We start from the raw sequence: 26947 nt of genomic DNA on the forward strand, positions 1-26947 counted from the left end.
ATGACTTGGCAAATGACGACATCTCTCTCTTTCGACTGCCGAGTCATCCGTGTGTGCTCATTCCTATTCAGGCAGCTGTATAAAGTACAGGCTAATGCCGGCATTAGTGGAGTCGTAAAGGTTGATCACTATTGCACCACCGACCCAGCCTCTGACAAGGCTCCGAAGGCCATTTCCACTTCTTGTCGTTCCTCTCAGGTCTTCCCGAACCTTGGCGCGAGTATAGCTTCTCGGCGTGAACACCAATGATGAAGTTGCTTTTTGCGGTCAGCTTGGCGCTATCATGCTGCAATAGTCTCGTTGCCGCATCCCCATATAGTGCGCTTCAGTTATTCCAAACTTAAAGGACTCCACGCTAAACGAATGTCTAGGTGAGCATACTGTTCATGAATATCGCGATACCATCAGTGAGTCCTGCTGCTTCTCGACAGTTGTTGACTCATCTGACTAAATGGTCCAAGGTCTGAGATGGACAAGACACAACCGCGTGCCAAGCTACAGGCGTCTTCCGGTGAGAATCGGATTGACTCAATCCAACCTCGACAAAGCGGAAGATTATCTGCTTGATATCTCCCATCCCAAGTCGCCAAACTATGGTAAAATTTGGACACCTGAGGATGTCATCGCAGCATTTCAGCCTAGCGACACTGCCGTTCAGGCGGTGCGCGATTGGCTGGCTAGCCACGGTATCGTCGATGTGACACATTCCGAGAACAAGGGGTGGCTTGCATTTGATGCACCAGCGTCGCAGGTCGAGGCATTGTTGAAGACTGAGTACTATGAACATGCAGACCAGATCACAGGCGGTGTGGTGCCCGCGTGCGACATCTATTATGTTCCGGCAAAGATCCAGGAACATATTGACTACATTACGCCTGGTACCAAGCTCATGGCACCGGTGAAAAGCGACATTGACCTCAAGGTAAAGAGAGAAGGCCGGAAGGTCAGCCGTGGAGACAGACTTAAGAAAACAGCCAAACAAGAGTTCTCGCAAGAGCTTCTCAATGCTCTTTCGGCCAATGCCAGTGATCTCAGTACATGTGATCAGGCCATCACGCCGGCTTGTGTCGCAGCATTGTACAATATTCCACCTAGCAACGTCACTGCCCCTAATAATTCGTTGGGTGTTTTCGAGGCTGAACTACAGTACTGGGATCAACCAGACCTGGATCAGTTCTTTGCGAACTTCACGCCCTGGATTCCGAATGGCACTCACCCCCTCAACGAGGAAATCGACGGTGGTGTGGCCCAGACCGACAATATATCGCTTGCGGGCGGCGAGTCCATGTTAGATTTATTGCTGGCTTACCCTATTGTCTATCCCCAAACTATCACAGTACTCAACGTGGACGATATCCATTATCAGACATGGGAGAATGATACCTACACTGTGAGCAATCGTGTCTTTCCACGCATACCAGCTCTGACTAATAAATGCTGAAGTGGGGCTTCAACTCATTACTGGACGCCATTGATGGCTCTTATTGCACGTACAGCGCGTACAACGAAACTGGTGATCTGCCCAATTGGGATCCGACATATCCTGATCCTGGGCCCGACGGGTACAATGGTACCCTGCAATGCGGCGTCTTTGACCCGCCAAACGTCATCTCTTTGTCGTATGGCGGCCAGGAAGCAGATGTCCCCATTTCGTACCAAAAGCGTCAGTGCAATGAGTATCTGAAGCTTGGTCTGCAAGGCGTGACGTTTGTTTTCGCCTCTGGTGATTCGGGCGTTAGCAACTACCCCGAGCCCTACGGCTTCGATGGTCCGACGGGCTGTCTGGGTCCAGAATTGAACATTTTCAACCCTACCTGGCCAAACAATTGTCCTTGGCTTACCAACGTTGGTGCCACGAAGGTCTACGCCGGGTTTAGTGTCTTTGATCCGGAGAGTGCTGCTCTTGACATCGGCAAGAAGCTGAACTACTCTTCCGGTGGTGGTTTTAGTAACGTCTACCCGGTCCCTGACTACCAGAAAGCGGCCGTGGATGTCTTTTTCCGAGATCACGAGCCTGGGTATCCATTTTACGAGGAGCTGGTAGCAAATGCTGACAACTACACGTTGCCGAATATCACAGCCCTGGCGGGCGACACGGGTGGTATCTACAACAGGAACGGAAGGGGTATCCCGGATGTCGCTGCCAACGGCGACAACATTGCCGTCTTCGTCGGTGGCGAGTTCGGACTCAGCGGCGGCACAAGTGCGAGCACGCCTATATTTGCAGGCATTGTAGGTCTTCGGCATCTAACATAGTGCCTACGATAATGCTGATGAGACTGCAGATCAATCGGATCAACGATGAGCGGCTAGCGGTAGGCAAGAGCCCGGTTGGCTTCATTAACCCCGTGCTGTACGAGCATCCGGAGGTGTTTAATGATAGTGAGTCTCGCATTGTTCGCGGTCAGGTCCCAACCATTGCTGGTGTTTGCTAATATTGTACGCTTTAGTTACCAATGGTACGAACCCAGGTTGTGGTACTGATGGATTTAGTGCTGTTCCTGGCTGGGATCCAGTGACCGGCCTAGGGACGCCGAACTATCCCAAGTTGCTGGAGCTCTTTTTGTCCCTCCCATAAGCTAAATATTTCAAAGTGAAACCATGATTAGGAAATTCATGTTGCTCGCATAAAGGGAATCTTCAACTTGATTCCATCTCGTCTTTCGTGTCTCTTTGTTACTGTATGATCCATATCCAGATCTGTTTCTAATCTCTTTTCATTACAAGGGCGTAAAATATGTTTCATTACTGTGTCAAGTCCAACTTGAGCCTCAAATTCATCGATCCTGTCGCACAAACCTAGGATGAGGACGGAGTCGCTTTTTCATAGCAAATTCAACCACGCAGAAGATGAACCGGGACATTATCAAAGCGCTGAAGGCGTAGAGAATGGAAAGAGCTTGTTGCAAGTCGATATCCTTAGGTATGCTAATTGCCGGTACGTCGCGACGCATTCTGAAATGGAGGAGAGCGGTCGTAATCCAGAAGAGTGCGAACATGATGATGTGCACGAACAACCTCACAATGACGATTTTTTGACCTGAGTCCACTAATAGTAGTATTCTGGGAATAAATTCTCCAGTCTTGTCATGAGCTGATATTCAAGCCGCGTAACCGATAATTGTCATTGAACACCGATGATCGGTTGCTAATGTTTCCACTACGGATTTAGCCAATTTCGAATGTGGAATTCAAGTCACCTACTGCAACCACCAACATTTAATAGAATGGCACCTACTTCTGAGTTCTATACACCGCCGCAAATGCGCCGCTATTTTGGAGATTAAGAGAATGAGGAAGATGACGGCGAAGGGATGGATGGCAGATATCTCCATGGGTGACAATTTTCGATTTAAGGCTTGAGGACTGCCGTTTTGATGTACAACGCCACTGGCCGAAAGAGGATAATAATCTGCTCCAACAACTATTGTAGCTGTTAGAAGACCTCGAAAATGTCCGATCCGAAAGTTTGCGACCAGCTCGGCTGCCGTTCACATGTGTGCTGAGTGTGTTGATCCTTTGGGCCGTGATACCAAGTTGGATATATATCGTCGACATATCACCCAGTGCGAGCTGAAACAAGACTCCTCGCTTAGTTATATCTCTTGAGTTTCACTTTCAGCAGATGTCCTGCTTCCCTGACCGGCGAAAACTTTAGGTTCGGAGGTTATTAATTGCGGTTGACTGTCTTTGATGGTGCTATGCACCAAGCTAATTTCCTGTGTATTGTGAGTCTAGCTACAATAGATGAACCGTAGTTACGTCTATAATTGGCTGGCCAGCGTCCGCGGCAACTGAGGCACACCTGTTCATCCTAATCCTTTGGGAATTTCCCTAAAACTTAAGATATTTAACTACTCCACATTATAGGAAATTTAGATATTGGAAAATAGATCAGTCTGACAGAAGATTTCTGCACAATATAATAATCAAGCTAACTGTGCGTAATTGAAAGCATGACTAAAGGTATTTACAATCTTTCCGACGTTGCGTATGATATATTAAGCTTAGAAGAACGGAGCTTCGCTGGCAGGTGTCCCAACTTCCGCCCTTGGAGCGCAGCCAAAGGAAGAAGAATCAGTTATGCTACCACCCAGATATATTTGCTGGAGCGGGTATGCACAGAGACTTCTAGTGTATCCACTTGCGCTTACCGCAGTCAACGTTTCAGGGGCTACGCCGTTCTCGACCCATGAGATGAGCTGATCTAGTGCGCCGTCGGGAGATGGGCCTGTTCCCCCAAAGCAGTGGGCTACCCCAGGGGCTTCGTAAACGCGGAAGAAATCTCCTGCTTTAGAGTCGAGTTTTAACACCTTTTCATAATACGCAATTGTTCCGTTTGGTGGAATAGCATCATCTGCGAGTCCGTGCCATGAAATCATCTTGCCACCTTTTCTTCGAAATGCAGAGAGGTCTGGATTTGCAGCTCCAAGTGGCGAGTCGTAGTCTCGTTGTGACTGTCGTAGGTAGTTGAAGAAGTCCTCTTTGGTCATGGTGGATGGGTCCCAGTTTGGATCCTTGACGAGCAAGTATTGCAAATAGCTACTTACCAGTGGGCTCGACGATGCAGCGCACGTGCCGTTCAATATGTATTGCGTAATTATATAGCTGTCCAGTGCGGCATCTTTGTTCAAGCCAAACCAACCGACCCTCCCATTATCATTCTTAGGACCTGTCCATGCGGCTTCGACGATAGTAGCCCCGGGCTCAGTGAACTGTTGAGTAAAATTGTCGCAAGCGAAGCTCTGGCCTACAACGGTATGCGGATCAAACGTGCAAAGCTCCGGCAAGCCAATAATGCCATCTATTACCCCGTCCAACTTGTCGCATGCAGCAATCGCGGCTTCCGTGAAGGCTTTGAATTCACAAGGACTCGGGAAAACGCCTAAGTCATGCATAACCTGCGTAGCCCAATACCCCGCTGGAATGAAATTCTCAAAATTGATAGCCGGGGCCGTGGCCAAGATACCGTCGAAATCCTCAGCATACCTCTGTGCGATCATCAGAGCCTGGCGACCGCCTCCAGAGCACCCAGTAAAATATGAGTACTGTGGTTGAGAGCCGTAATAGCTTGCTGTAACAGCTTTCCCAATAACGGCCATCTCGTGTAACGAGCGAGAGCCGAAATTCTCTAATAAGTATAGGTTGACGTTTCCTGAACTCGTCAATGCCCATGACTCGGGGCTTTGGGCGGCTTCGGCTCCCTGAACATGACCAGCGTCGGTGTCAATAGTAACGTATCCTAAAGACACTGCCTGAGTCGAGTACAACGCACCAAAACTAGCGCTGTACCCTCCTCCTCCAAGTGCTTGGAGTCTCCCATTCCACAATGAGGCAGCGGGCAGCGAGACGTGGACGGTGATGCTATCACCCCAACCCGGATGCGTGTACGTCACGGTGACATTGCAGAAGTTGATTGTGTATGTACCTGCCACATTGCTCCCGGGGGCCAGCGAGAACGTGGTGTAATTAGAGACTGGGCTAGCGCTGATATCGGTAGCATTGGCACCAAATATCTCTGGGAAATTGAAAGAATTCGAGGAACACGGGAATCGATGGCCAAGAGGGGTACTGGATCCTAACGAGGACCAAGCAAGGATCGACGACAATTTGAATAGCCTACGGAGTGCCATAATCAAGAATAGGAGACTGGTGCAAGTTCAAAAACAGGATATGTGTCTGCGGAGAAGTTGAAGAACCCAGAGAGTTATATAAACAATCACGACATATGCACTACTACATATCTGATAAAATCAGATTGCGAGTGAGGAAAACTAGGCCCTTGTGCAGGTTACCAGAGCACGAGAGACACCAATGCCACGGTAGTATAGTATACGCGTACAGATCGCGACCTAATTAGCTGGCGCCTAGCTCAAATGTAAGTGGTAACGGACAGCGGATCGCCGCTGGAGATGAGGAAGGGTGGGGGGCATCAAGTCCTGGGAATATGTAAAGGGACAGGACTTTGCACTGCCAAGCCCGCTATAACCCTTTAGTGCGAGTGTAAACGTGATGACATGGGGTTATATTAGTAGATCTTCAGCCAATAGAACGATGCGCAGTACGCGTTTAGCAGATGATAGAGCTCCCTGTAACCCCATACTGTGGGATTCTACTAGTAGCGTGGAAGAGCAAAGAGGCTCCACGTTTGCCAAGTAAAAAAGGAAATAGGCAGGTTCGGTCGTTTGATATCTGAATGCCCACACTCTATACCTGGAACTAATTTGACATGGAGTGGTGTACACACATATGACCGAGCCTTAGAAATTCCGTTGGCGTTGATGATCTATTGACCAGCGAATACTGCTCAAAAGCACATCGTTTCCCTGTTTTGTTCGATTATTGTACCACGTCACTTCAACAAAATTTTAGGCCCATGGTTGTGCATCGTTATTGCCTATATATGACACCACTGGCTATACCGGGATGAATCAACACCCTCTTATTACCAGCTATCCAGCAAGCTCCTACATGATGGCATATCCAACTATCCCACCCTCGTCATGCTCCTCTGGAGTCATTCCAACGCCTTTTCTGTTCGGGGCGGAGATCATCTCCTTAGCCGCCTCCCCGATCCTCAATTTCACGGGTGTTGCTCCTGAAAAATATTACTATAACCACCCAACTGTTGTGGCAAATCAGGTCAACTTCTGTAACATTACCGTTACATACACGCACCCTGGCCAAAATGACGTTATTAATATTGAGACATGGCTTCCTCTTGACACTTGGAATGGCCGCCTTCAGGCCGTTGGCGGTGGCGGCTGGACACTTGGTCGTTTCCCACTTTCGACTATGGCAATGACAGGTGCAATCGGCCAGGGCTACGTAACTACTACCACGGATGCTGGTATACGGGGCAAAGACGGCCAAGCTGCATATGCGCCAGATGATTGGGTCCTTGTGAGTGAGGGAAATATCAACCTATACAATGTTCAAAACTTTGCCTCCGTGTCCCTCAACGATCAAGTGAGTGACTTATTAAAGCTGGCGTGTCACAATGTGTTTGACTTTCTACTGACCAAAACCTGTAGGCGATCATTGCGAAGGCTTTGATCAAGAGCTTCTATGGCCAGGGTCCCGAGTATTCTTACTGGAGCGGATGCTCACAAGGAGGGAGACAGGGTATGATGCTTGCGCAACGTTACCCCCATGCATACGATGGCATTGCTGCGGCTGCTCCGGCTATCAGCGTTTTAGAGCTCTTCGCCGGTACTCTTTGGGCGCAGGTTACTATGTTGGACCGAGGGGAGTATCCTGCCCCTTGCGAATTTAATTTTATAACCAGTGCTGTTATTTCATTCTGCGATCCCTTGGATGGAATTATAGATGGGCTTATTTCGGACGAATCACTCTGCCAATTTGATCCAATGGCTCTTGTTGGAGAGTCTTTTATATGTCCCGACACAAACAAAACCATCACCCTGAGCGAAACTGCCGCAGTGGTCGCAAAGGCTGCTTGGACTGGTCCGCGATCCCCAATGAATGATTTTATTTGGTATGGGCCTAACGTGGATTCTCGGCTATCTGGAGAAGTCAATGGCCCCGTCGCGACACAAGCTGACCTGGGTTATGCCCAGACAAAATGCCAAAATGAAACGTGCACCGGCGTTCCAGTTGGACTGGGAGATGCGTGGTTCAAATATTTCATGGAGAAAAACTCTACTTGGTCATGGACAAACCTGAATAAAAAGTCATTTGCGAAGCTATACTACGATTCAGTCCAGTACCAGTCGATTCTTGGGTCAAACGATCCCGACTTGTCGGAATTTCATGCTGCCGGTGGCAAGATCATCACATATCATGGCATGGTACGTTTCTTCTATTTTTTTTAATAGCGGATATCAAGTGGTTGATAAAATTCAGGCGGATGGTCTGATTCCCCTAAAGGGTACAGTGGACTATTATAGCAAGGTCCAGGAGCTTGTCCCGCATGTCCAAGACTTTTATCGCCTTTTTGAGGTTCCAGGCCTAGCCCACTGCTCTGGTGGTAATGGCGGACAACCAACGGCTACTTGGGACGCTCTCCTTAGGTGGGTAGAAAACGGCACAGCACCAGATACATTGCCTATCTCGCTTACTGACCCAGATGGAGTGGTACGAAACCGGATCCTCTGTCCCTATCCCCAAAAGTCAGCAATGAAAACCGGCTTCCCGCCTAACTCAACTGCATCAGAAGCCTGGGAGTGTCGGTAGATGGTGTAGCCGGGTGGATTTATATTTTGATGTTAAATGCGTGCAATGCCGTTCTTCGTCTGATTACATGATGGATTTCAAAATTAATTTGAATCAACGAAGAAATCATGGGTAGCAATAGCAACCAACGAAGACAGGCTTCAGCCAACGGTAATTCTCTTAGCTTCAGACATAGTACATAGTCTTCAAATTCAGCTTGGTGTTTTGCAGAGCTTTTTGGCCACTGCTGCACGATCAACGGTACCGGGCGGCTACACTGCTATATCCAGTAGTAAAAAATGACTTTTATAATTACTCGTCTGGTAGACTGCCGATAGAGGTGTCATTTGGTGTATCCTCGACTAATCTGGCAGGTAATACGGAGGATGTCTACCGTCGAAGGTCCCTCCACAAGAGCTTTCTGAATAGATGACATCTAGGATATCCAGGCTATCCACGAGATTCGCATTAGCAATTTCGATACCTTGGTCCTTTTGGGTAGCTCGATGGAGTAACCGCAAACGAGGCACGGAGACAGTGCTCATGGAATTTCTAGTGTCGTGCTATAGGCTCTTCTGAGATGAGCGGTTAGTTACGTAAGGTAACTGAAACCGTCCCGGAATGTCAATCATTGCTGTGTGGGAATCTCTGAAACCATTTCAGTCGATATTGCTTCAGCCGGTCAGCTTAGCTCGCCCAGAATTACAAGAGCTTGCACAACAGCATATACCGCCTGAATTTCAATTGCCACTACAAAACGGTTGTGCCTCCGACACTCACGAACTACGACATTAGAACCTCGTCAAGCTCTATCAACACACTTGATACATATCGCAGTCATCGATCCATCCATACCGATATTGACTATGAATTGGCCAACAATCAGTTTCGGAGCCCAAATCCTCAGGAAAACTTGTTTAAACAAGTAACTAATATGTGTGACGAACGACTAGTTTAGTCAATTTGGACATTTCATTTTGGAAAACAGTCCCGATCCCCGATGAGCTGGCCGCCAATGCTATCTCGCTATCTTTAGAGCCTGATCACCCTCTTCTCGGCACATTCAAACCATATCTATATGTCGCAGACCTAGTAAGCCATCGACAGGCTTCTTATTCTTCTTTTCTCGTGCAAGCTCTACTATACTAGGCATGTGTATGTTTTGGATATGTCCGTTCTTTCTACTATGCTCAAATAAGCTAGTATCATCTCGGAAAATGTACAGTGCTAATGAATACGTGGAAGCGGTATTCGTAGAAGTAGAGAGGCTCTGGGTTGTCGAAAAAGACTTCTGACTCAATACTCAACAAGGTTGGCATCCAGATACTAAGTCTAGCGTATATAGGCTAGGGAATTGATCGCCGTGTGCTAATCTACCGAGCAGAATCGGTGAATATGGGTATCCGGCTGGGTCTATTAGGAGTCGAGAACGAAACAATTACATCAATTCTTGCCGAAGTCCTAGCAGAAATGTTACAATCCCATGCATTACAACCTAGGGAGTCTACAATTGGCAAATGTAAGTGAGTATAGCTCTAATACGATAAGAAAGAATGATGTTTACCATATAAGCTGGTTACAACTTTTTACCGATAGCATAGACTCTCGTATCTAAAGTTTCCACCCACGTTACCGATACCGGGGGGCTTTGGCCACGACAGCCCAAACGGCTCTAGCTCGTCCTCCCCTAGTGACAAGATAACGCGTTATGTGCTCCCGCCGTATATAGGGAACACATTCCCACCTATCTGCGGATTCTGGTGGATCATTCGCGAAGTTCCACTTATTTGTCCTAGGGAAAGAATCTAGAAGAAAATGTGTCTATCGATTTTGCAGAGTTCAAATATCGTGAGTTGTTGGCATGGATAGAGAATTTGCCTTTACCGGCTATTCGTGGCATCAGACGTCCGCATTATGTTATAATATTCCAGTAAGTCAAGTATTACCAGAGCCTGGTCAATTTCTAGACTCGTAGATGCTAATAGCTTTAGTATATGGATTTATGTTGTTATTTTTGATATCTTTCGTCCGTTTGTTAATCGAGAGCAGCTAGAGCTGTTACGACTAAAACATTCTCCGCCATAGACAGCATACCTATGGCGGTATCCTAAGCATTTTTTAACCAGATTAAGCAACTCATCTTCCATTACCGTTCTAATTACAAATTATTTAGCGCACATGATCCCCTAGCAAACTACTCTATCATACGTTACTATATCAGTCCCGCAGGATTATAGAACCACCTTTGGCGAGACTGGTTCCTATTATGCATTTACGGTTACGAAACACTAAGACGTCCTTGAAGTATCGCTAAAACCATCAGCCATGGTCCTTCTTACTATGAGATTGCGTGATCCTAACATAACGAGTAAGGATGCACGGATACTTTTGGGTCAAATCGAAAACCGTGGGCTTGATAGTCTTGAGAATATCATAAGAGATTTTATTCATGGCCAAAAGGACGCCGAGATGAACTAGTATTCATCTCAAATCCGAGGAAGACGTTTTCACGTCGTTTTAAATGTACAAGAGAAGTCAGCGAACGACCCAAAGCGATCTCGTTTAGCTATATGCTTAATCACTTTGTCTTCTTAGTTTGGTGAGGTTGAAATCGCCCCAAGAACTTTACATCAGCTGCCGTCACCGGATCTGCTACCTCTAGAAGCGCATTAGAAGACAGAGAATGAGCAATCTCTCCGGCTTACGCCCGTCATGACATTCATGATTTCTTCACTGTCGGCCAAACCCGCTGTTTTGATGCGGTGGCCAGTAGGGTTAACTAGAGAATCGAGAAATTTCATCTGATTTGAAGCATCAGCTTGCCTCCTTGTGTCAATATCTTGCAAAGGATCCACACACTCACGAATCAAAGGCCTAGGGAAGGTTTAGCGATCCAGGGAAAACATAGAAATGTGGACTGAGGCGTCACTCGGAGGCATCGATATACATCCTTTGCGTAACACCAGTAGGTGCAATCATGTCTACGTGCTTAGTCCGTGCCCGTTGGTGTAGAGACACATTATTTGTGACTAGTCATGTTAATCGCATTCTCTCCTAGTCAAAGCCACATCTTTCAGTGGTACAGCTCCACTCATCGCTGCCGCCAAAGGGGGACGAAGGGGCAACGCAATTGTGGTTACTAGTAATCCCTCAGATATGACTTTCATAACATATACGGGGACTTCTTTTGTACTTAATCGGTCCCAACTCGGAGCGTTTTAATAGAGCACTATTTGAATTCGTGGTACGTGGTTATATTCCTCGTGGTTTTGTGATCAGTAGGTGCTAGCTAGACTGATAGCTTTGGTGATAGTGGTTTAGTTCCACCGGCCTCCTGGCTGCAATCAAGCTGGCAAACTGGAACACACCAGCTGGGGTTACGACGTTCAATCGATGGCAGCTTGGCTATATTCAATGAAGAATAAGGAAATATAAATAAACTCTACAGTAGACTGCATTCTTGACCCTAGCATTAGGCGCGCCTTGGATACGACACTCGTTAAATCGACCACATCAGCCTAGAGAGTTGATCTATAAGCATGGTCTTGTTAGCGGGCCATCCAATGATCATTCACTTTTTTGTTGTTGATTCTGCCACTTTCTGGGGTTGCAAGAGACCTATTCTAGGGCTGCTTCGTATCGACGCCGACGAGAGACTCATCCCTCTGCTAATCTGATCCGCACTATTTCTGAGATAATTGTCAATCACCTGGTGATTACACCCTGAGTGACAGAGTAGCTCGTGCCTTAGTGCCAGGACCTCGTTGCTCAGCTCGTCAAAAGCATTTCGTAATAATTGATTTCCCTCGCGTTCGATTTTTCGTTTCTCCTTCAGGGCTTCCTCTGCTGCTTTGCCTTTGGCACGGCATTTGGCTGCGGCCTTGCGATTGCGCTCTCGTCTAACAAGCTCAGTTATACCTTTGTGATGAAGTTCTTCGTGTAAAGAGTCATGGTGCTTTTCTCGTAGTCAGCGTCGCATACAGGGACGGCCTGGCAGGTGACTATACCTCAACATATTGGGAACTGTTAGGCTTATTGGTGCCCTGGTTTGCCCTTCGTCGTTTCGTTTTGCTGGGTGGGGTGCAGCTGTTGTCCTCAGCGCTTTGAAAACTGACTTGGCTCGTGCTTTTCGTGGAGAAGGATTGTAGGCAGTCTGGATTAACGGAACGGGCCGAGAATATCATCGATTGTAGCTTTTGTTCCAGGGTGGGGAGTATTGGTGCTGTGAATGATATTGATGACGCCGGGTCATGCTGGTACCGATCATCCCAATGAGCGGAGTTGTCGAGGCGGCTGTTGTCGAATGGGGAGAAGTTGTTGATTATACTGGCTGTCATGATCAGTTGGTTGTTTGATAACGAACAAAGAAAAGATGCCTGTCGGAAGGTGGCAGCAAGCTCTTTTATGCACAAAGGCAGATTTGATTGCCCTTGAATTTTGCTAAGTATTCCAATGATCTATGTCTAATTAGATCACCAGTAATGGGCGGGAGCAAAATGCTTGGGGAGTTTAGAGGTGGCGTCCCGAGGGGGGCAACATTGAACAATTGAAGCGCGGAGGGAGCGCCGAGAGCTCTGGTTGGTTGCAACTTCGGACGTTGTTCCAGCACTTTCAGCTAGTCTTCTGATTGGTCGTCAGGGTCACTCGCTCTTTGCTGATACGTAGAACTTGAAGGAGCACTATCCGTCATGGAGAGCGCATTATTTCCCATGCTTGCAAACTATGATGCAAATTTGCTGTTCGCATTTTTATGACAGAGTACTTGGAGTACCAAGTTGATTGTCAGTCAACTCCGCCCAAATCCCCATAGGTGTATCCGCAGATAGCCACATGAGGTCAGTAAGTTGTCTTCACTGGGCATACGAAGGCTGTACAAGATCATCTAAAACCTATAGTAGCACCTGCTCTCGATGACAAGTTTCCATGAAGAAAGATAAAAGTCCGCTGTTGCAACCCCGGGGCCTTGAACTCAATTTCCTGTCCCTCAATCCCCTCTCGGTTGCTCGGCTGAAATAGCTCAACGGTCCGTGCAGAACATACGGGAGACTGGGTAGTTGACATGGCAGCCCATACAAATGATTGGCCCTTCCGGGTCCAGGGCGGCTTCGCGCGCCACGTCATAATCAATGTATGAAATAGTATGGTTATACAGATTCACGAACATATTTGTGTGTGACTTGAATGGCTAAGACATAGTTTTAGAAAGCTGGCCCGGCTCTATCGTCTTCACTCTTTTCTCAAACCTTAAATTGAAGCCATCTACTGGTTAATAAATTCCACATATAAACGTTTTAATTAGTCTTCCTAGGTTTCGCGGCTTTTAGTTATCATTTCTAGGATATCGGCATTGCCCGCTTGTTCCGTACCCCTCATCGCTAGGCGGAACCCTTGAACCACACGCTGTAATAATTCATCCACTCGTAGCATACCTTCTAAGGTTGGTAGATGCTCCCCAAATTGCATAGAATCCTTACAAAGATCTTCCTTCTAACCCTTAGCCTCCTGCTTTTTGAGCAACATTCTTTCTTTCAGCGATAACGGAGGCACCATCTTGGGGGCTTCCAGATTATCCTGAATGGCATTGGTGGCATTTGACGCGCCGTGCGCTTCGTTGATGATCTGTTCCATGCAGCGGGGCGGTAATGGGCGATTCACATCTCTAGTGGCAGCCAATGGGTGTTCGTTTTGGTTGCCGTGTTAAAGCCCATGGTCGTGGATAGAAAGCCTCGCCCGCTCAATCTCTTCCCTATCTTTACGAAAGTTGCAAATGGCCAACTAGCACAAGTCCCCTACATACTAGACATCTTTCAATAGCTGCTCTCCTGCTCGCATAGCTTCCTCATAGGACGTGAGCTGTTCCTTATAATGAACCACCTCGCGCTGTCTAGAGTTGATCTTCTCTTCGAGGGACAGTGAATTGTTTTGCTTATTAGGATGGTAAGTGTCGGTTGGCCAGGTGTCAAGTTTAACGGCGTGGCTCACCTGGGCATTATCGCACCTAACGTGAAAGCTACTGATCACAACTTGTAACAAACCCTTGATACATTCAGTGTCCTCTCATAAAACGTCTCCTAATCATATAAACTCGCTGTAGAATGGGAGCTCTTTTTTGTACTCATTAGCTTCAAACACTACTAATACGATTATCTGTTAAAGCATGAGAGTAACTAAGCCGGCCATTTCCTCCTGATCAACATTAATCAAAGATCCATGCACTGTTGTGGCGGATAGACGATCTGACGATCTAGGCGAGGGGTCAATGCAGTGTCCATATTTGTGACACAGGTCTGGCTTGCCGGACAGTGCTGTGGAGTGTCACCGTGATGAGCGTCACTACTCTGTAGGGTCATGGTACTGATCAAAAGTATGTATTGATCCTCAGTAGAGTGTTGTTCAGTGATGTTGTTCCTCAGCTATTTTGAGGGATCCCTGAAGGCTATCTATCAAGGGTGGACTGTGCACCTCAGGCATCTACCCAACTGGTGGCACCAGGCAACCATTAACCTTAGTTACACCTGCCTAAATATATGGTCGACGCGGTTAGGTCAGTGCAAAACAGGTGGTGCACAGGACAAAAACGCCTAGGAAAACATAGCTAACAATCGCTGTGGCTTCAGTACATTCGTAAATCATTACATATCAATTCTGGACGGACGCTCTCCACTCTGTGACGCTGTAAGGCCGTAGTCCGCATCTATGGTGATTATTGCCAACCTCTCCTCACCTTGACCCTACGCTCTCACTCATTTCGCCCTACCGCTGTGAGTTTCCCTTGCTTTGTAAGGATTTCGCTCCCGTGTTAAATCGCGTTCCTTGAGTACGTGTATCGTGATGACGGCATTGAACACGTAGCGCGTCGAGTTCCACCTCTATGATCATTAATTTTCCTGCCCAACTTCAAATCTCCGCTTCCTTTGTATCCCTTTGCCCTGTGGTTGACGTCTTGATGGATATTATATCAAGTTATTTCAGCATCAAGCGGCTTTGGGCGGAAGTCGTTGTAATGCGAGGTGTCGTATCTATCCCCGGGTACATGTCTATTTTTGCGAACCACTTACCGTTGAGGCGACACCAGCGAAATCCGTGGTGCAGGATTGCGGGGCCTGTCACTAGGTGATAATGTTTTCATGTCATATGTACGGCGCTTTTAGGCCAGGTATCGACGATTCACCCTCAAGCCTAGGTGTTCTACTGAGATGAGTAGCAGTTAACTCTGATAAGAGTCATAAGCTGGAAGTGCTTGAACTTGTCATTGTCGAGGTTGTCCGTACGCCTTTCACCAAAACAGCGCAGACCGTACGTGAAGAGATTAATTTATCGCCCATACACAACACAATGTGAGATAATGCAATGAGATATCATTTCGCGATCATTCATAGGCGATCATTCCTCGGCAGCAAGAAATTTCAAATTAAGATACCCGCATCACATTTCAGCTCCGGTACTCCTATTCCGGAGAGCCTCCTATACATTATAGACAGGCACCTGAGGCGCGTATCCGGTCAACATCTCACCCGTAGGTGAAAACTTCTCCTCCTTGTACCACTTCTCGCAACCCCTCGAGAGCTCGACAACCTCGGTGAAGTCGAAATCCTTCTTCAGCTGCTCGTACACTCCCTGCGAGTACTCGGGCGCAATCCTATAGATCTGCGCCAGGTACTTCTTCTGGATGAGCGGGACGTTGCACAGATTCAAGAACTTGCCCGTGTTGTAGCAGGTGTTGGTCTTCTCCTTAACGCTCATAACGCGGGCCCACAGCTCGCGGGCCTGGTCGTAGTCGTTGTCCTTGCCCTCGTGCCAGTAGTGGCTCTTGCGGCTCATGATGCTGTCGCTGACCTGCATGGGCGCCTCGGCCGTGTCCGGCCGGAATTTGTACGTCTGGCTGTTGGGGTTATACTGCGGGTTACCGGCGTGGTTGGCGTCAGACCGCATGTTGCCGTCGAAGTTGATGCTCGAGTAGCTCTGCGCCATAAACGGGCAGTTGACCGGTATCTGGTGCAGGTTCGTGCTACCCATGCGGTGGTACTGTGCATCGCGGTAGAAGAACATGCGGAACTGCAGCAGCGCGTCGGGCGAGTCGCCGATCCCGGGCACCATGCTACCCGGCGAGAAGGCCGCCTGTTCCACATCCCGGTGGAAGTTCTCCGGGTTCTTGTTCAGCACCAGCCGCCCGAACTCCTGCATCGGGAACCGGTCCCGCGGCCACACTTTGGTCACATCGAATGGGTCGAAACCGAGCGTCTGCGGGCACGCGTCCTGCGGCTGCATCACCTGCACATACGCGGTCCACTCGGGCGTCTCGCCCGCCTCGATCGTGTCCCAGAGGTCACGCTTGGAGTAGTCCGGGTCCTCACCCATGGTGCGGATGGCCTCGTCGTACGCGAACTGCTTCGTGCCGTGCTTGGCCATGAAGTGGTACTTGATGTAGACGAACTCGTTCTGGGCGTTGACCCAGCGGAAGGTGTGGCAGCCGTAGCCGTTGTTGTGGCGCCAGCCCACGGGTGTGCCGTGGTCCGAGAAGAACATGAGGCCCGCGTGGTTGGCCTCGGGCGTGTTGGCCAGCAGGTCGAACAGGGAGTTGTTGTCCAGCAGGAAGTTGCGGTGCGAGCGCCACTGCGAGCGGATCACGTCGGGCCCCTGGATCGGGTCGCGGCAGAAGAAGACGGGGAAATTGAGACCGACGATGTCGTAGTTGCCCTCCTTGGTATAAAACTTGATGGCAAAACCACGAGGGTTACGTGCTTGGTCAGGGTACTCTCTACCCAGAGTTACCGTCGAGAAGCGAGTGAAGACGGGTGTCTTCTCACCGACCTTTTGGAGGAAGTTTGCTTTCTAGAGACGGTGTCAGCATAGCGAATGAGATTTTTGAGAAGATAACGACTTACCGTAAGATCTGAGACGTTCTTGGTCACCTCGAAATAACCGAAAGCACCACTGCCGCAAGGGTGGACCATACCTGAGCTATGTTAGAAGGTTGGTATCAATGAAACACTGGGCTTATATACGCTCTAAGTTCTTGGAACGGTTAAATGTTTGTTGCTTCCTGCTCAATTATTAGATCGCCTACTCATGTTGGTAGGATATAGTCCTAAGCGCAAACTTACTGGAACAAGTAGACATCACTAGCAACCGGAATACCACCAATGGTCTTGCTATGAGAGCTGCGAGAAGGTTAGTGATGCAATTCGAAATCTTGTCAGACTTAAGGAACTCACGCGTCGGGCCAGGGGATACCCTCATTGTTCGTGAAGTAGGGAGCATCATCATTTCTAATGCCCCCTTGAATAACACCCGAGATCTTGGCAGCTACATCGGCGGGTCCTTCGTTCGCACCCATCATATGAGTTGTTCTCGGTAGACGAGTCTCCGAGTGTCCAACACCCATAATGCCCGTGGCGATAGCTTCCAATGGGTGCTGAGTAATGGAATATTGGTTACTGTTGGACGCAAGTGGTCCGGTGCCGCTAGGTGCGAAAGACATGCCGGACACAATTCAGATCATGGGCTTGTAGTAGACTGAAGAAACACCCGACTTGTCTTTTGCTAATAGAATGGGCATTCAGTTATACACAGTTGTAGAGCCTTGGCAGCGAGGAGTCGTACGACTCCAATTTGACAACGAACAGTCGTGACGTTGGCCACACGGCATGAAGTCTATCTCTCACCTACCCTAGGTCTCAAAAAGGCCGGTGAGACTGTACAAGCACGTGAAAGGCGTAAATGAAGTTGAACCCATCGTCAATGGCTGCTTACCGTGACTTGGCGTTGAGTGTAAATTAGAAGGGGCTTTATTGGTCAGAACCATATTTGCAACAAGCTAGTCACGTATCGGTTCCGTCACTATGATTGCGACCATGGAGAGGTAAGGCACGACGTGTTCGAAATGGCCTATACCTGCATATCATACCTGAACAATAAGGCCTACTAACCACTTTTATTAGTATTGAGACGGCGTTACCAACTTTGGAAAGAGTCCCCGCAAATGCCCAGAGACAGGGTTGTTAAGCGGCATTAGTGGCCGGAGAGTTCTCTCCGGTCCACAATTGCCTCTGATAGGCCGAACTTGTAGAGTGTTGATCTGTCTGTATCAAGGGTGTGTCCCTACACGATGTCGACATGTCATACCTTCGTTGTCTAGAGAAAACATTGACCAATCATTCATTACCGAGATCTGGTAAACGCTCCGGCAAAAGTACCCAAATGGAAATTGTAAACTTCCAACGGTTTGAATGGAATTATCTTTACTGTGGAACGTTTACCTAATTAATCATCAGCATCGATCTCCCTTGATGCCCTCTCAGAACTAGGTTTACTGGCAATTCGTTGTATTGTGTGGCTGGGTTTGACAGTAAAGGAGCAGTTAACAACGCTTGTAAGATCTTTTCCCAATCCAGCTCTCTTACATTACGGTGATGCGCGGAAGGGATACCGGGTGGTCATATTTGCAGCTGTAAAGTACCGAAAAGGTGTTTGACCTACATCTAACTTCTTTTCCGAACGGCGACTGCTGATTATTTCACGAGAGCCCATCAAAGCAATGCACTTTCAATCACATTATCTCCTAAATCCATCCATGTACGGTCAGTCGTTAATACGGCAAGATGATAAGCCAGCACTCGATGGATTAATTTTCTCGCTAGATCCCATCCATTAATATGAAGTGGTGTACTGGGCATGCCGCGCTTTAATCGTCAAGCTTAGGTAAAAGAGAAATAAGCTCTCCCCTCTTTGTCTTTCAGAACGTTGTATCCCACGGCAACGCCTTCCTAAAATGACGCTAACTAGTACAATAACATAAGAAAATGTCAGTATGGATTGACCATAAAAAATGAAGCTGATTTCGATTCCTCCCGAGCCCCAGCTACCACGAAAATAGCCTAAGCAGCCATTATTCAAAGTGAGGCAACGCATGGCGTTTATGCCATGCTAGAAAAGTTCCATCTCGATGAGTATTGCCTCTTCACAGACCTCCAAACAATAGCTCACAGCCTACTACTTTGTAGGAACATGCCTTTTCACTCTGAAAGTACACCTTGCACGGTCACTCTGATTCGGAACCTCGGCCATGTGACGGCAATGGCCAATCGTGTACTCGCCACAAAGTCTAAAGCAATGATGCCTGAATAATTGACATTTGAATATATGAAGAACATCATCGGCAATTCAATGCCACGATTCTTTTATTACCACCATCACTCTGAGTGGACACATAATCGACTTGCGCTAGAGCTGCTTGTCTGCACCCTTTGGCCGTCTTGGAGGCCGACAACAAACTTGTCCTTCCAGCCAACCTATCTTGATTTGAAGACATCGAACAACTGTTGGGAACATATTCAAACCGGAGTACCGCAGACTCATGGGTCAAATAGTAATGGACGGGCATGTTTTCCGACGGATTCGAGGTTGGATACTGATTACAACTCATTTGGCAGCGCCAGCATGGTTCCGCAACAACGTGGATCAGCACGTGAGCGGGTCTGACATGTATATACTGTACATACACTGATACCTCCATAACCCTGCGATGTATGGCTCTGGGAGGCGTGATTTGCTCTAATAGTCCCGAAACCCATATCTCCCTCATCTTCTTACCGAACCGATTTTTTGGCGCACTCTAAGTTATACCAGCTTCTTACAGAATACGTACGCAGTATATGACACTGTTAACTTAAAGCCTGGCAAAACCCAATGGAACTGAGACTAGTCAGTTATTATACAGCATGCATCTAGCATATGGGCCCGCCGGTGTTAGTATAACTCACTGCAACCTAGCTTGGATGTTGACTTTATGCTTAAGCTTAGGCATTTTTCTTTGGCGAAGTGTTTACTGTGTAAAATCAACAATGGCGCTATTACGTACTTACTTTCGTAGAGGGAGAGTTTGCCCCGGGGCATTGATGACGGCAGTGTTACTCATTGCACCTGAATGACGTCATAGTGATAGGCTGGAATCTTTCCCCAAACGTCAATTCAGGCCGACCCCATTAGATCTCCAGGTCGTTCTAACGCATATACTCCAATTAGCCAGAGATGATATCGAAGACGCAACAGTTACGACTTCATTTGCTCGTAGCTGGTGCATTTAGAGTGGGTGGCTGACGTGATTATCCATTTCAGTAACTGCTTGTAGTTTCGTTTGCAAACACCTATCATTAGTACACGTATAGCTTGGAGAGTGATGCTTGAAATCGTCATTGGTTTGAAAATGGCACCGCTGATGGAAACTGAATCAACTATAGGTCCTAGAGGTGAGTTCACGATATATACCGACCAGCTTGTAGACAACTATTACTTAAATCTCGCATCTTAATACCCTTTACTTAACATGATACGCTTATTACTTAAATACTAAGAACTTAAGTAGTATGTATTACCGCGCCATTCGTCTAGCTAGTAGCGCTTTGCAAACTCTACAAACACAATCCCAGAGTGTAAGCAGAAGCCTCAAACCCCAGCCACAGTTCCAGCGTATAGCTGTTATCTCCCAACGATTTGCCTCCTCCAAGATAATCGAAGCAATTAAGGAAGACCACCGTCAGCTTGAATATTACCATGACCGTATTCTGAATGGGAAAAACGATGACGAGAAGATCCGCTATCAGAACGCTTTCGTTTGGGAGCTCACCCGCCATTCCATTGGTGAGGAGCTTGTTGTTTACCCGGCCTTAGAGAAACGACTGCCTTATGGTAAAGATATGGCGGATAAGGACCGTGAAGAGCATCAGACTGTGAGTTCACTAAATCGCACACGAAGATTTGGCATGTATGCCTGACATTGATTAGGTCAAGAATCTTCTCTACGAATTTCAGAAGCTTAAGCCTAGTGACTCCAATTTCCAGCCCACCTTGGATAAGTTGATGAAGAACTTGAAGCAGCATATCGAGGAAGAAGAGCATTCCGATCTGGTTGAGCTTGAGGAAGCACTCGATAATACCGAGTCGAGCGAGCTAAGCAGCAAGTTCGAGAGGACCAAGTATTTGACACCAACTCGCAGTCATCCTAACGCACCTAACAAGCCGCCGTTCGAGACCGTTGTTGGCTTGATGTCAGCCCCGCTTGACAGGATTGGCGACCTTTTGAGACGCTGGCCAAATGATGCTTCGCATCAAAGCAAGGGCGATCAGATTGAGGATCCGAACAAAGGTTTCCCGGCTGGTTTCCAGGTCTCAGACTTGACCTCCAACGCTACGGCAAAAGCCAAAGAAGGTGCGGAGACTATCTCCTCAAAGGTAGGAGATATTGCAAACAAGGTACGAGAGATGAGAGACATCTCGAAGAAGGTGGGAAATAAGTCTAGTCCTAAAGTGGGAGATTTTGCGAGCAAAACAGGAGACGCTGTGAAGAATGTCTTTGCTGGTCCCGGCGAAGCTACAACTGGTGCAGGCAAGAAGCAGGGTAAGGATAAGCGAGGTCACCCAGCTGCCGGCGGCCCTCCCATGTGATATGGCGGCACTGCTGTCATATGTCAAGTTATGAAAGCAACGGACTTCTGTGATTACATTCACAGAGGATGTGCAATATTCAAAAGCGCTGGATTGTAACTGAAATTTGTTCGACATATGTCTGGCCATGCAGCTTCTCCAGGCTACTCGAAACCTACAGGAAGCGCAGGTGGTCGTGTCTAAATTTGAATGACATGATGATATCTCACTCGGGCTTCTTTTTGCAGTATACTACCGCGGACACATTCGGTCGCAACCTCGAACTTATTATTCGCAGACCTCCAATATGTCGTTATGTAAAATAAGGGACTGGCACTAGAATCTGCTAAGTACCATGAAGCTATCAAGAGTATATCGAATAATTTAGTATGAGTCAAGTCAGATCAAAGTATATAGTTAGGCTAATGATTGTAAAGAGTGTAAGTGACATTTGTTTAGTTTGCTTGTGCGACATTCAACTGAACGCAGAGACCGGAGGCAGAATATGGTGGTCAGCAGCAGCTGAGACGCACTAAAGCAGATGTCAATTCAATGGAAGGTAAGAGGAATTGAGTGGGACCACAATTATAATACTTAGGTGCAGGTGGTCCAACTGATCAATCTGTGCCGCCACTCCCCAATCACAACTCAACAGCGTGGATCGGCACGTGAGTGGCTCTGAATGTACTCGGTATTCCACAAGCGCGAACTCGCCAATGGAGATATGATTCCGTCTTTCCCACACTGTACGGTGGCTCGTTTCTTTCTCCATAGTCTTCCTTTGGACACTAGCCTATCTTTATTGATACGAAGACGTCCATCACTATAATTGCTGATGTGTTCTGCTGCGAGTGCTTGCAGCTGGGAACCCGCCGACGTAGCTCGTTTGCACGAATCATATACCATCAACACGCGGAAACACTAACTTAGCCCGTCCCTACCATGCATCCTTCATCTCTCAAGAGCAGCGTATCGGTGATGGCGTATCGTGCACAATAAGACACAATTCGAAATAATCCTATCAGTAAAAGGGCTGGACGCTTTCCGTGCCTCATTCAAAAAGGGGCGCGACAACTAGCATACCCTCCACTTCCGAATCACTGAGCAAGCTTCGTCATGATGGTAATTTGGTCTAAATCCGTTGAGGCGTATTGCTACTCTCGATAGAAATACAAAATATAGTCCTAGCAATACTGTCTCAGAGACTCCGGCAAGCTTTCCCATGGACACCTCAGGATCGTGAGAGGGCAAGCTTGATCACAAACGGAAATGTTTTCGTTTACAAAGAGCACAACTGTGACATCAAGCGTTGGACCGATGATGTTCTTTGGAGTCTAAGCCGCATCCTAGGCAAGTTTTGTACTTACCGGCAGCTGGACAAGCCCACTCGAGCATGGAAAGAGGAAGAAGACAAAGTCAAAGGAGGAGAATGATGTTATCAGGGTCACCAGCAACGAGCGATCAAATTTCATTGGGCATGCAAAAGGGGGGAGGGGTCATAGGATCAGCAATGAATTCAATACAGCAGCAAAGATTCAAGATGAGATAATATGCCTCTTCAAAGGCAGGGAAGTCTGTAATAAATGCTTGTTTCGCAGCCTTATTGCACACATTCGAACATTATTTTACAGTGGCAATATGCTCCTATAGTTATTGCCCAATCTGGGAACCCTGAGTTTGATTTACCATTGAATTCTTCCATCGCAGTCTGAATTCCTGGCAGATTTGGGCACAACAACGAACAGTGTATTGAGATCGTCGTCTCAATGACAGCGACTAGCTTCGTCAAGCTTGAGATATTCAATATTTTGCTGTGTCCTTTGTGATTCTGGACCGTGAATATAATCTTTCTAGGGATTGAACACTGATGTGATGAATAGCTGACAACGGGATTTCAACACTCAAAGCGTCTGTCATGTTTGGATGCAAAGCTACAGATGATCGCGTAGTAGTGACGAAAAGTTTGTGCATCGGAAGATCCTGAGGTTGTACTATCTGGGTTAAATAGAGTCAATCTGAATGAGCGCTCTACAATATTGGGTAACAAAGATTTGGGACTAGTTTATTGAACTACATGCATGATGCGACGTTGGGCACGCCCCGGAGAAAAGAATTGGCGCCTTAATGTAGGTACAGCACTAGATGCAATGCAGCCAGTCAAACCTTATTGTCTCCTTGTTATGGTTCACCGTTCCTTTGTTGCACAATAGGCTTTTGGACAACATCAATACCACCAAAAACCGCCACGGCACCCTATTTAAAAATGAGGGGCACTAACTGAGGATGCTGAAGGCTGACGCTCTGAGTGTATTCAAGAATAGCATCAATTAACTTAGCACTACCCTTAAAATGGATCCGAGTTATTTTGGGGTTTAAGGTACTATAATCCGTGTCGTGGACTAAACACGCAAGTTCTTGTAGCGTTACAGTACTACCCGGGGACCTTGTTAATCAATTGCTTAACACTATACAAAGTCTATCTCTATAGACTTGTTCTATGGCCTGGTCTACTCTGCTAGGATAAACCCATCAAGTTTATACTCTTGGCAGTTTATATTACTACCCTTGGTATTAAGCTTGTCACGATAAAGTTAACTTCCATATTGAGTTAGCGTTCATACTGTCATTTTCAATTCTAGCTGATCCAGAGCCGGGTATCCAAGGTCATGAATTATATTCCTCAATTAAGCAAGTAGTTCTCGTGATAGCTAGGAATGTTTTATGGTGAAAAAAATCATGCTCTTGTTGTGGCAGGCACACTTTCAGACTGTTGTTTACATACGTTTCCCCCAATCTTTCGGCTTGGGTTGTACTGATTGGCCGACCTAGGCTCCCTTACCCACACAAGGCTAAGTCCGCTGGTCATGGCTTGTAACTATAACGTAACCCGTTTTGCAGCGATGTGATAAAACAATAGCTATTACGGCAAAGTAATATCACAGAAATTCACGGAATGGATTCTTTATGCTCTAGCAGAAGAACTCAATACTAATAGCATAAAATCTTTTGTAGGGTCCGATAGAGTATCTTATGTATTCCAGCTGCCTATACAATGAATCACTCCGTTGATATGCGGCGTAGCCATTCACGACACGGCTTTAAATACTTCGGCGCCTTGTAAGCAAATTTGCCCTGTCACCGGTGTTAGATAGACATTCAAGTTTGGTTTGTCCCATAACGTAAAAGCCTTCTGGCTATCCAGCCATCCACGACTATCATCTGCAAGCTTTATATCAAAGCTGAAGATGATCCTAGCCAAGATGAGTCGCATCTCCGCATATGCTAAGCTTAACAGTCTAATTAGCAAATATGTCGTTATATGCAATTTGGATCGTTAAAGAGGACCTACTTTTTACCAATACAATTGCGAGGTCCAGTACTAAATGGTTGCATCGCATCCAAATTATCATTGCTGAATTTAGGATCTCCCAAGAATCTCTCAGGGTGAAAGCCATATGGGTCTGTCCAACAGGACGGTTCGTGATTGATAGCCCACTGCCACACTGCAGTCGTCACACCTTCTGGGATGAAGCGGCCCGCCACCCTGGCGCCGCCTCTTGGAACACATCGAGGCATGCCAGTTGCCACTGGGGGGTAGCAACGCAGTGACTCGTTCAGGCACGCAAGCATGTAGTGCAGGCTACTGACAGAGGTTAGGGTGATCTCGCTCTCGTCCTTGAAGGCAGACCTGACTTCCATTTCGAGCTTCTTGAGAACTTCTGGGTGCGTAGCCAAGAGGAATGTAGCACCGCTGAGGAGTGTAGCCGTGGTCTCGGATCCAGCTACAATTAAGACAGCAGCATTACTCGCGAGCTGTGGGACAGTCAACTCCTGGTTTATTGTCAGCACTTATTCCTCATCATGCTTGTCAATATCGATAGATGAAAGTGAATTTACCAATTCGTTCTTCTTTTTAAGTAAGCCTTCAATAAGGTCTGGCCGTTCAGCACCAAGTTCCATCCTCTGCTGGACCTTGGCCAGCGTCAACGCCTGATGCTTGTCACGGCTCTTGAAGACCCCACTCTTCAGGATCCATTGCACCACAAATTTCATATCGACTATTGCAAACGACCGTAGCAAACTACCAACCTTGAACTGGGTGTTAACCATCTTGACCCAAGGGTGATAATTGGCATCTGCAAGGCAACCAAACGAGCTGCCAAATCCCAAGTCTCCGATAATATCGAAAGTCGCCCAGTTATACCATTCCCGTAGATTTACAGGCATTTTACCCCCGGCGGAATTCTCGTGTAACCTCTTGATCAAAAGATCGACGTATGAGCCGATGATGGGCTCTTGTTCACGCATGCTGCGGTCACTAAAGCCGTGCGCCAGTTGCCGCCGGATAAGACCGTGAGCTGCGCGGCTTGGCGTGTTGATGATGGATACCGGTACGTCATCTAGCATACGGTAGAATGCTGGATCTTTGATGAATTCTTCCTGTCCCGCAGATCGATGCCCATAGATGTCCTTCCATGCCTGCGGGTCGGAAAAGGCGAGCTCGTTCGGCCTGATACGCACGACTGGACCATACTTGCGGTGGAGATCCGCGATGTACCTGGGTTGTTGACCACTCATGAGACTAAGGGCGTGCGGGACAGGAGAGACACGGTGAGCTATTGGACCCGGGAACGATCGAAGAGGATGGAATACGAGGTTGTAGATGCTCTTGTAAAGACAATACATGAGGGCCTTCAGAAAAGAAATGTCATTATTGACGCCAGGTATAAGTAGGCTCACTATCAAGGTTGAGGGTGACTTACCAGAAACGCAGCCACGAGAGCAACGTCAGTTATGTGACTGTTTGCTATAGGAGGCGCCATTTCGGGACTATCGAGCAAAGTTGATGTCTGGACAAACTACTATAGTAATTGCAAACATACACTGGTATGCGCAGTGACGAAGGTTGGCATCTTGTCTTTGACTTAAGAGCGATGGCGATGACGGGAGGTTAAATACAGAAAAGTCAAATCAAGCACAGCGAGGAGTATGAGCGGACTTTGCTGATGCCGATAATGTCTAGCATAATATGCATAAATTGAACTTTCGACTTTTGTTTCGGCCTGCTTTGCATCTAGCGCTAGCCGGCAGCAGCCAGTCCCGGAGGTCTTAACCTTAGTACAGTAGGTGTAAGAACTTGTGCTACTCGCTCTATTACCTCCAAGCCCCTAAACCAAATAGGGCTAACACACACGGCTTCGAACGCTGAACACCACCGCAACAATAACAACACGTCTATCTCGCTGAATCGACTCCGCGCCCGACACTCCGAAATTAAGCTGGGTACAATCAACTCCGACATGTTCCTCTGAGCAGAATCGTATTCTCGGGAGTGGTAGCACTTTTAGCG

The 26947-nt window shown here is 47.4% G+C and overlaps 7 protein-coding genes across 7 annotated transcripts; 3 read left to right on the forward strand and 4 right to left on the reverse strand.

The window, feature by feature from the left end:
- Positions 1-248: 248 nt before the first annotated feature.
- Positions 249-2578, forward strand: BKA67DRAFT_592076 (putative protease S8 tripeptidyl peptidase I; the record flags this gene model as incomplete). The annotated part of the gene is made up of 6 exons (XM_046104799.1): positions 249-318; positions 372-407; positions 462-1390; positions 1444-2232; positions 2286-2382; positions 2451-2578. The coding sequence occupies 6 exons, from the start codon at positions 249-251 to the stop codon at positions 2576-2578; spliced, it is 2049 nt and encodes a 682-aa protein (XP_045960199.1).
- A 1429-nt stretch (positions 2579-4007) lies between these two features.
- BKA67DRAFT_516514 (Tannase/feruloyl esterase) lies at positions 4008-5633 on the reverse strand (the record flags this gene model as incomplete). Its single annotated transcript, XM_046097818.1, has 1 exon — positions 4008-5633. One exon carries the CDS (start codon positions 5631-5633, stop codon positions 4008-4010), a length of 1626 nt encoding a protein of 541 aa, XP_045960200.1.
- Positions 5634-6474: 841 nt separating this feature from the next.
- BKA67DRAFT_592061 (Tannase/feruloyl esterase) lies at positions 6475-8196 on the forward strand (the record flags this gene model as incomplete). Its single annotated transcript, XM_046104797.1, has 3 exons — positions 6475-6969; positions 7035-7811; positions 7867-8196. The coding sequence occupies 3 exons, from the start codon at positions 6475-6477 to the stop codon at positions 8194-8196; spliced, it is 1602 nt and encodes a 533-aa protein (XP_045960201.1).
- A 3352-nt stretch (positions 8197-11548) lies between these two features.
- BKA67DRAFT_562217 (uncharacterized protein) lies at positions 11549-12675 on the reverse strand. The gene is made up of 2 exons (XM_046102583.1): positions 12183-12675; positions 11549-12130 (listed from the first exon to the last, which is right to left on the reverse strand). Exons 1-2 carry the CDS (start codon positions 12510-12512, stop codon positions 11747-11749), a joined length of 714 nt encoding a protein of 237 aa, XP_045960202.1. The 5' UTR covers positions 12513-12675; the 3' UTR covers positions 11549-11746.
- Positions 12676-15639: 2964 nt separating this feature from the next.
- BKA67DRAFT_592062 (catalase-like domain-containing protein) lies at positions 15640-17656 on the reverse strand (the record flags this gene model as incomplete). The annotated part of the gene is made up of 5 exons (XM_046104798.1): positions 15640-17007; positions 17061-17131; positions 17181-17218; positions 17280-17336; positions 17391-17656. 5 exons carry the CDS (start codon positions 17654-17656, stop codon positions 15640-15642), a joined length of 1800 nt encoding a protein of 599 aa, XP_045960203.1.
- Positions 17657-20174: 2518 nt separating this feature from the next.
- On the forward strand, positions 20175-22107 carry BKA67DRAFT_562231 (uncharacterized protein). The gene is made up of 3 exons (XM_046102584.1): positions 20175-20423; positions 20540-20903; positions 20959-22107. Exons 2-3 carry the CDS (start codon positions 20541-20543, stop codon positions 21616-21618), a joined length of 1023 nt encoding a protein of 340 aa, XP_045960204.1. The 5' UTR covers positions 20175-20423; position 20540; the 3' UTR covers positions 21619-22107.
- A 2481-nt stretch (positions 22108-24588) lies between these two features.
- Positions 24589-26658, reverse strand: BKA67DRAFT_622298 (putative cytochrome P450 monooxygenase). Its single transcript, XM_046105495.1, has 4 exons — positions 26361-26658; positions 25495-26289; positions 24947-25428; positions 24589-24884 (listed from the first exon to the last, which is right to left on the reverse strand). The coding sequence occupies exons 1-4, from the start codon at positions 26418-26420 to the stop codon at positions 24683-24685; spliced, it is 1539 nt and encodes a 512-aa protein (XP_045960205.1). The 5' UTR covers positions 26421-26658; the 3' UTR covers positions 24589-24682.
- Between the last annotated feature and the right edge of the window lie 289 nt (positions 26659-26947).

Source organism: Truncatella angustata (assembly GCF_020726525.1).
Source record: "Truncatella angustata strain MPI-SDFR-AT-0073 chromosome Unknown BKA67scaffold_3, whole genome shotgun sequence".
NCBI classification, from domain to species: Eukaryota; Fungi; Ascomycota; class Sordariomycetes; order Amphisphaeriales; family Sporocadaceae; genus Truncatella; species Truncatella angustata.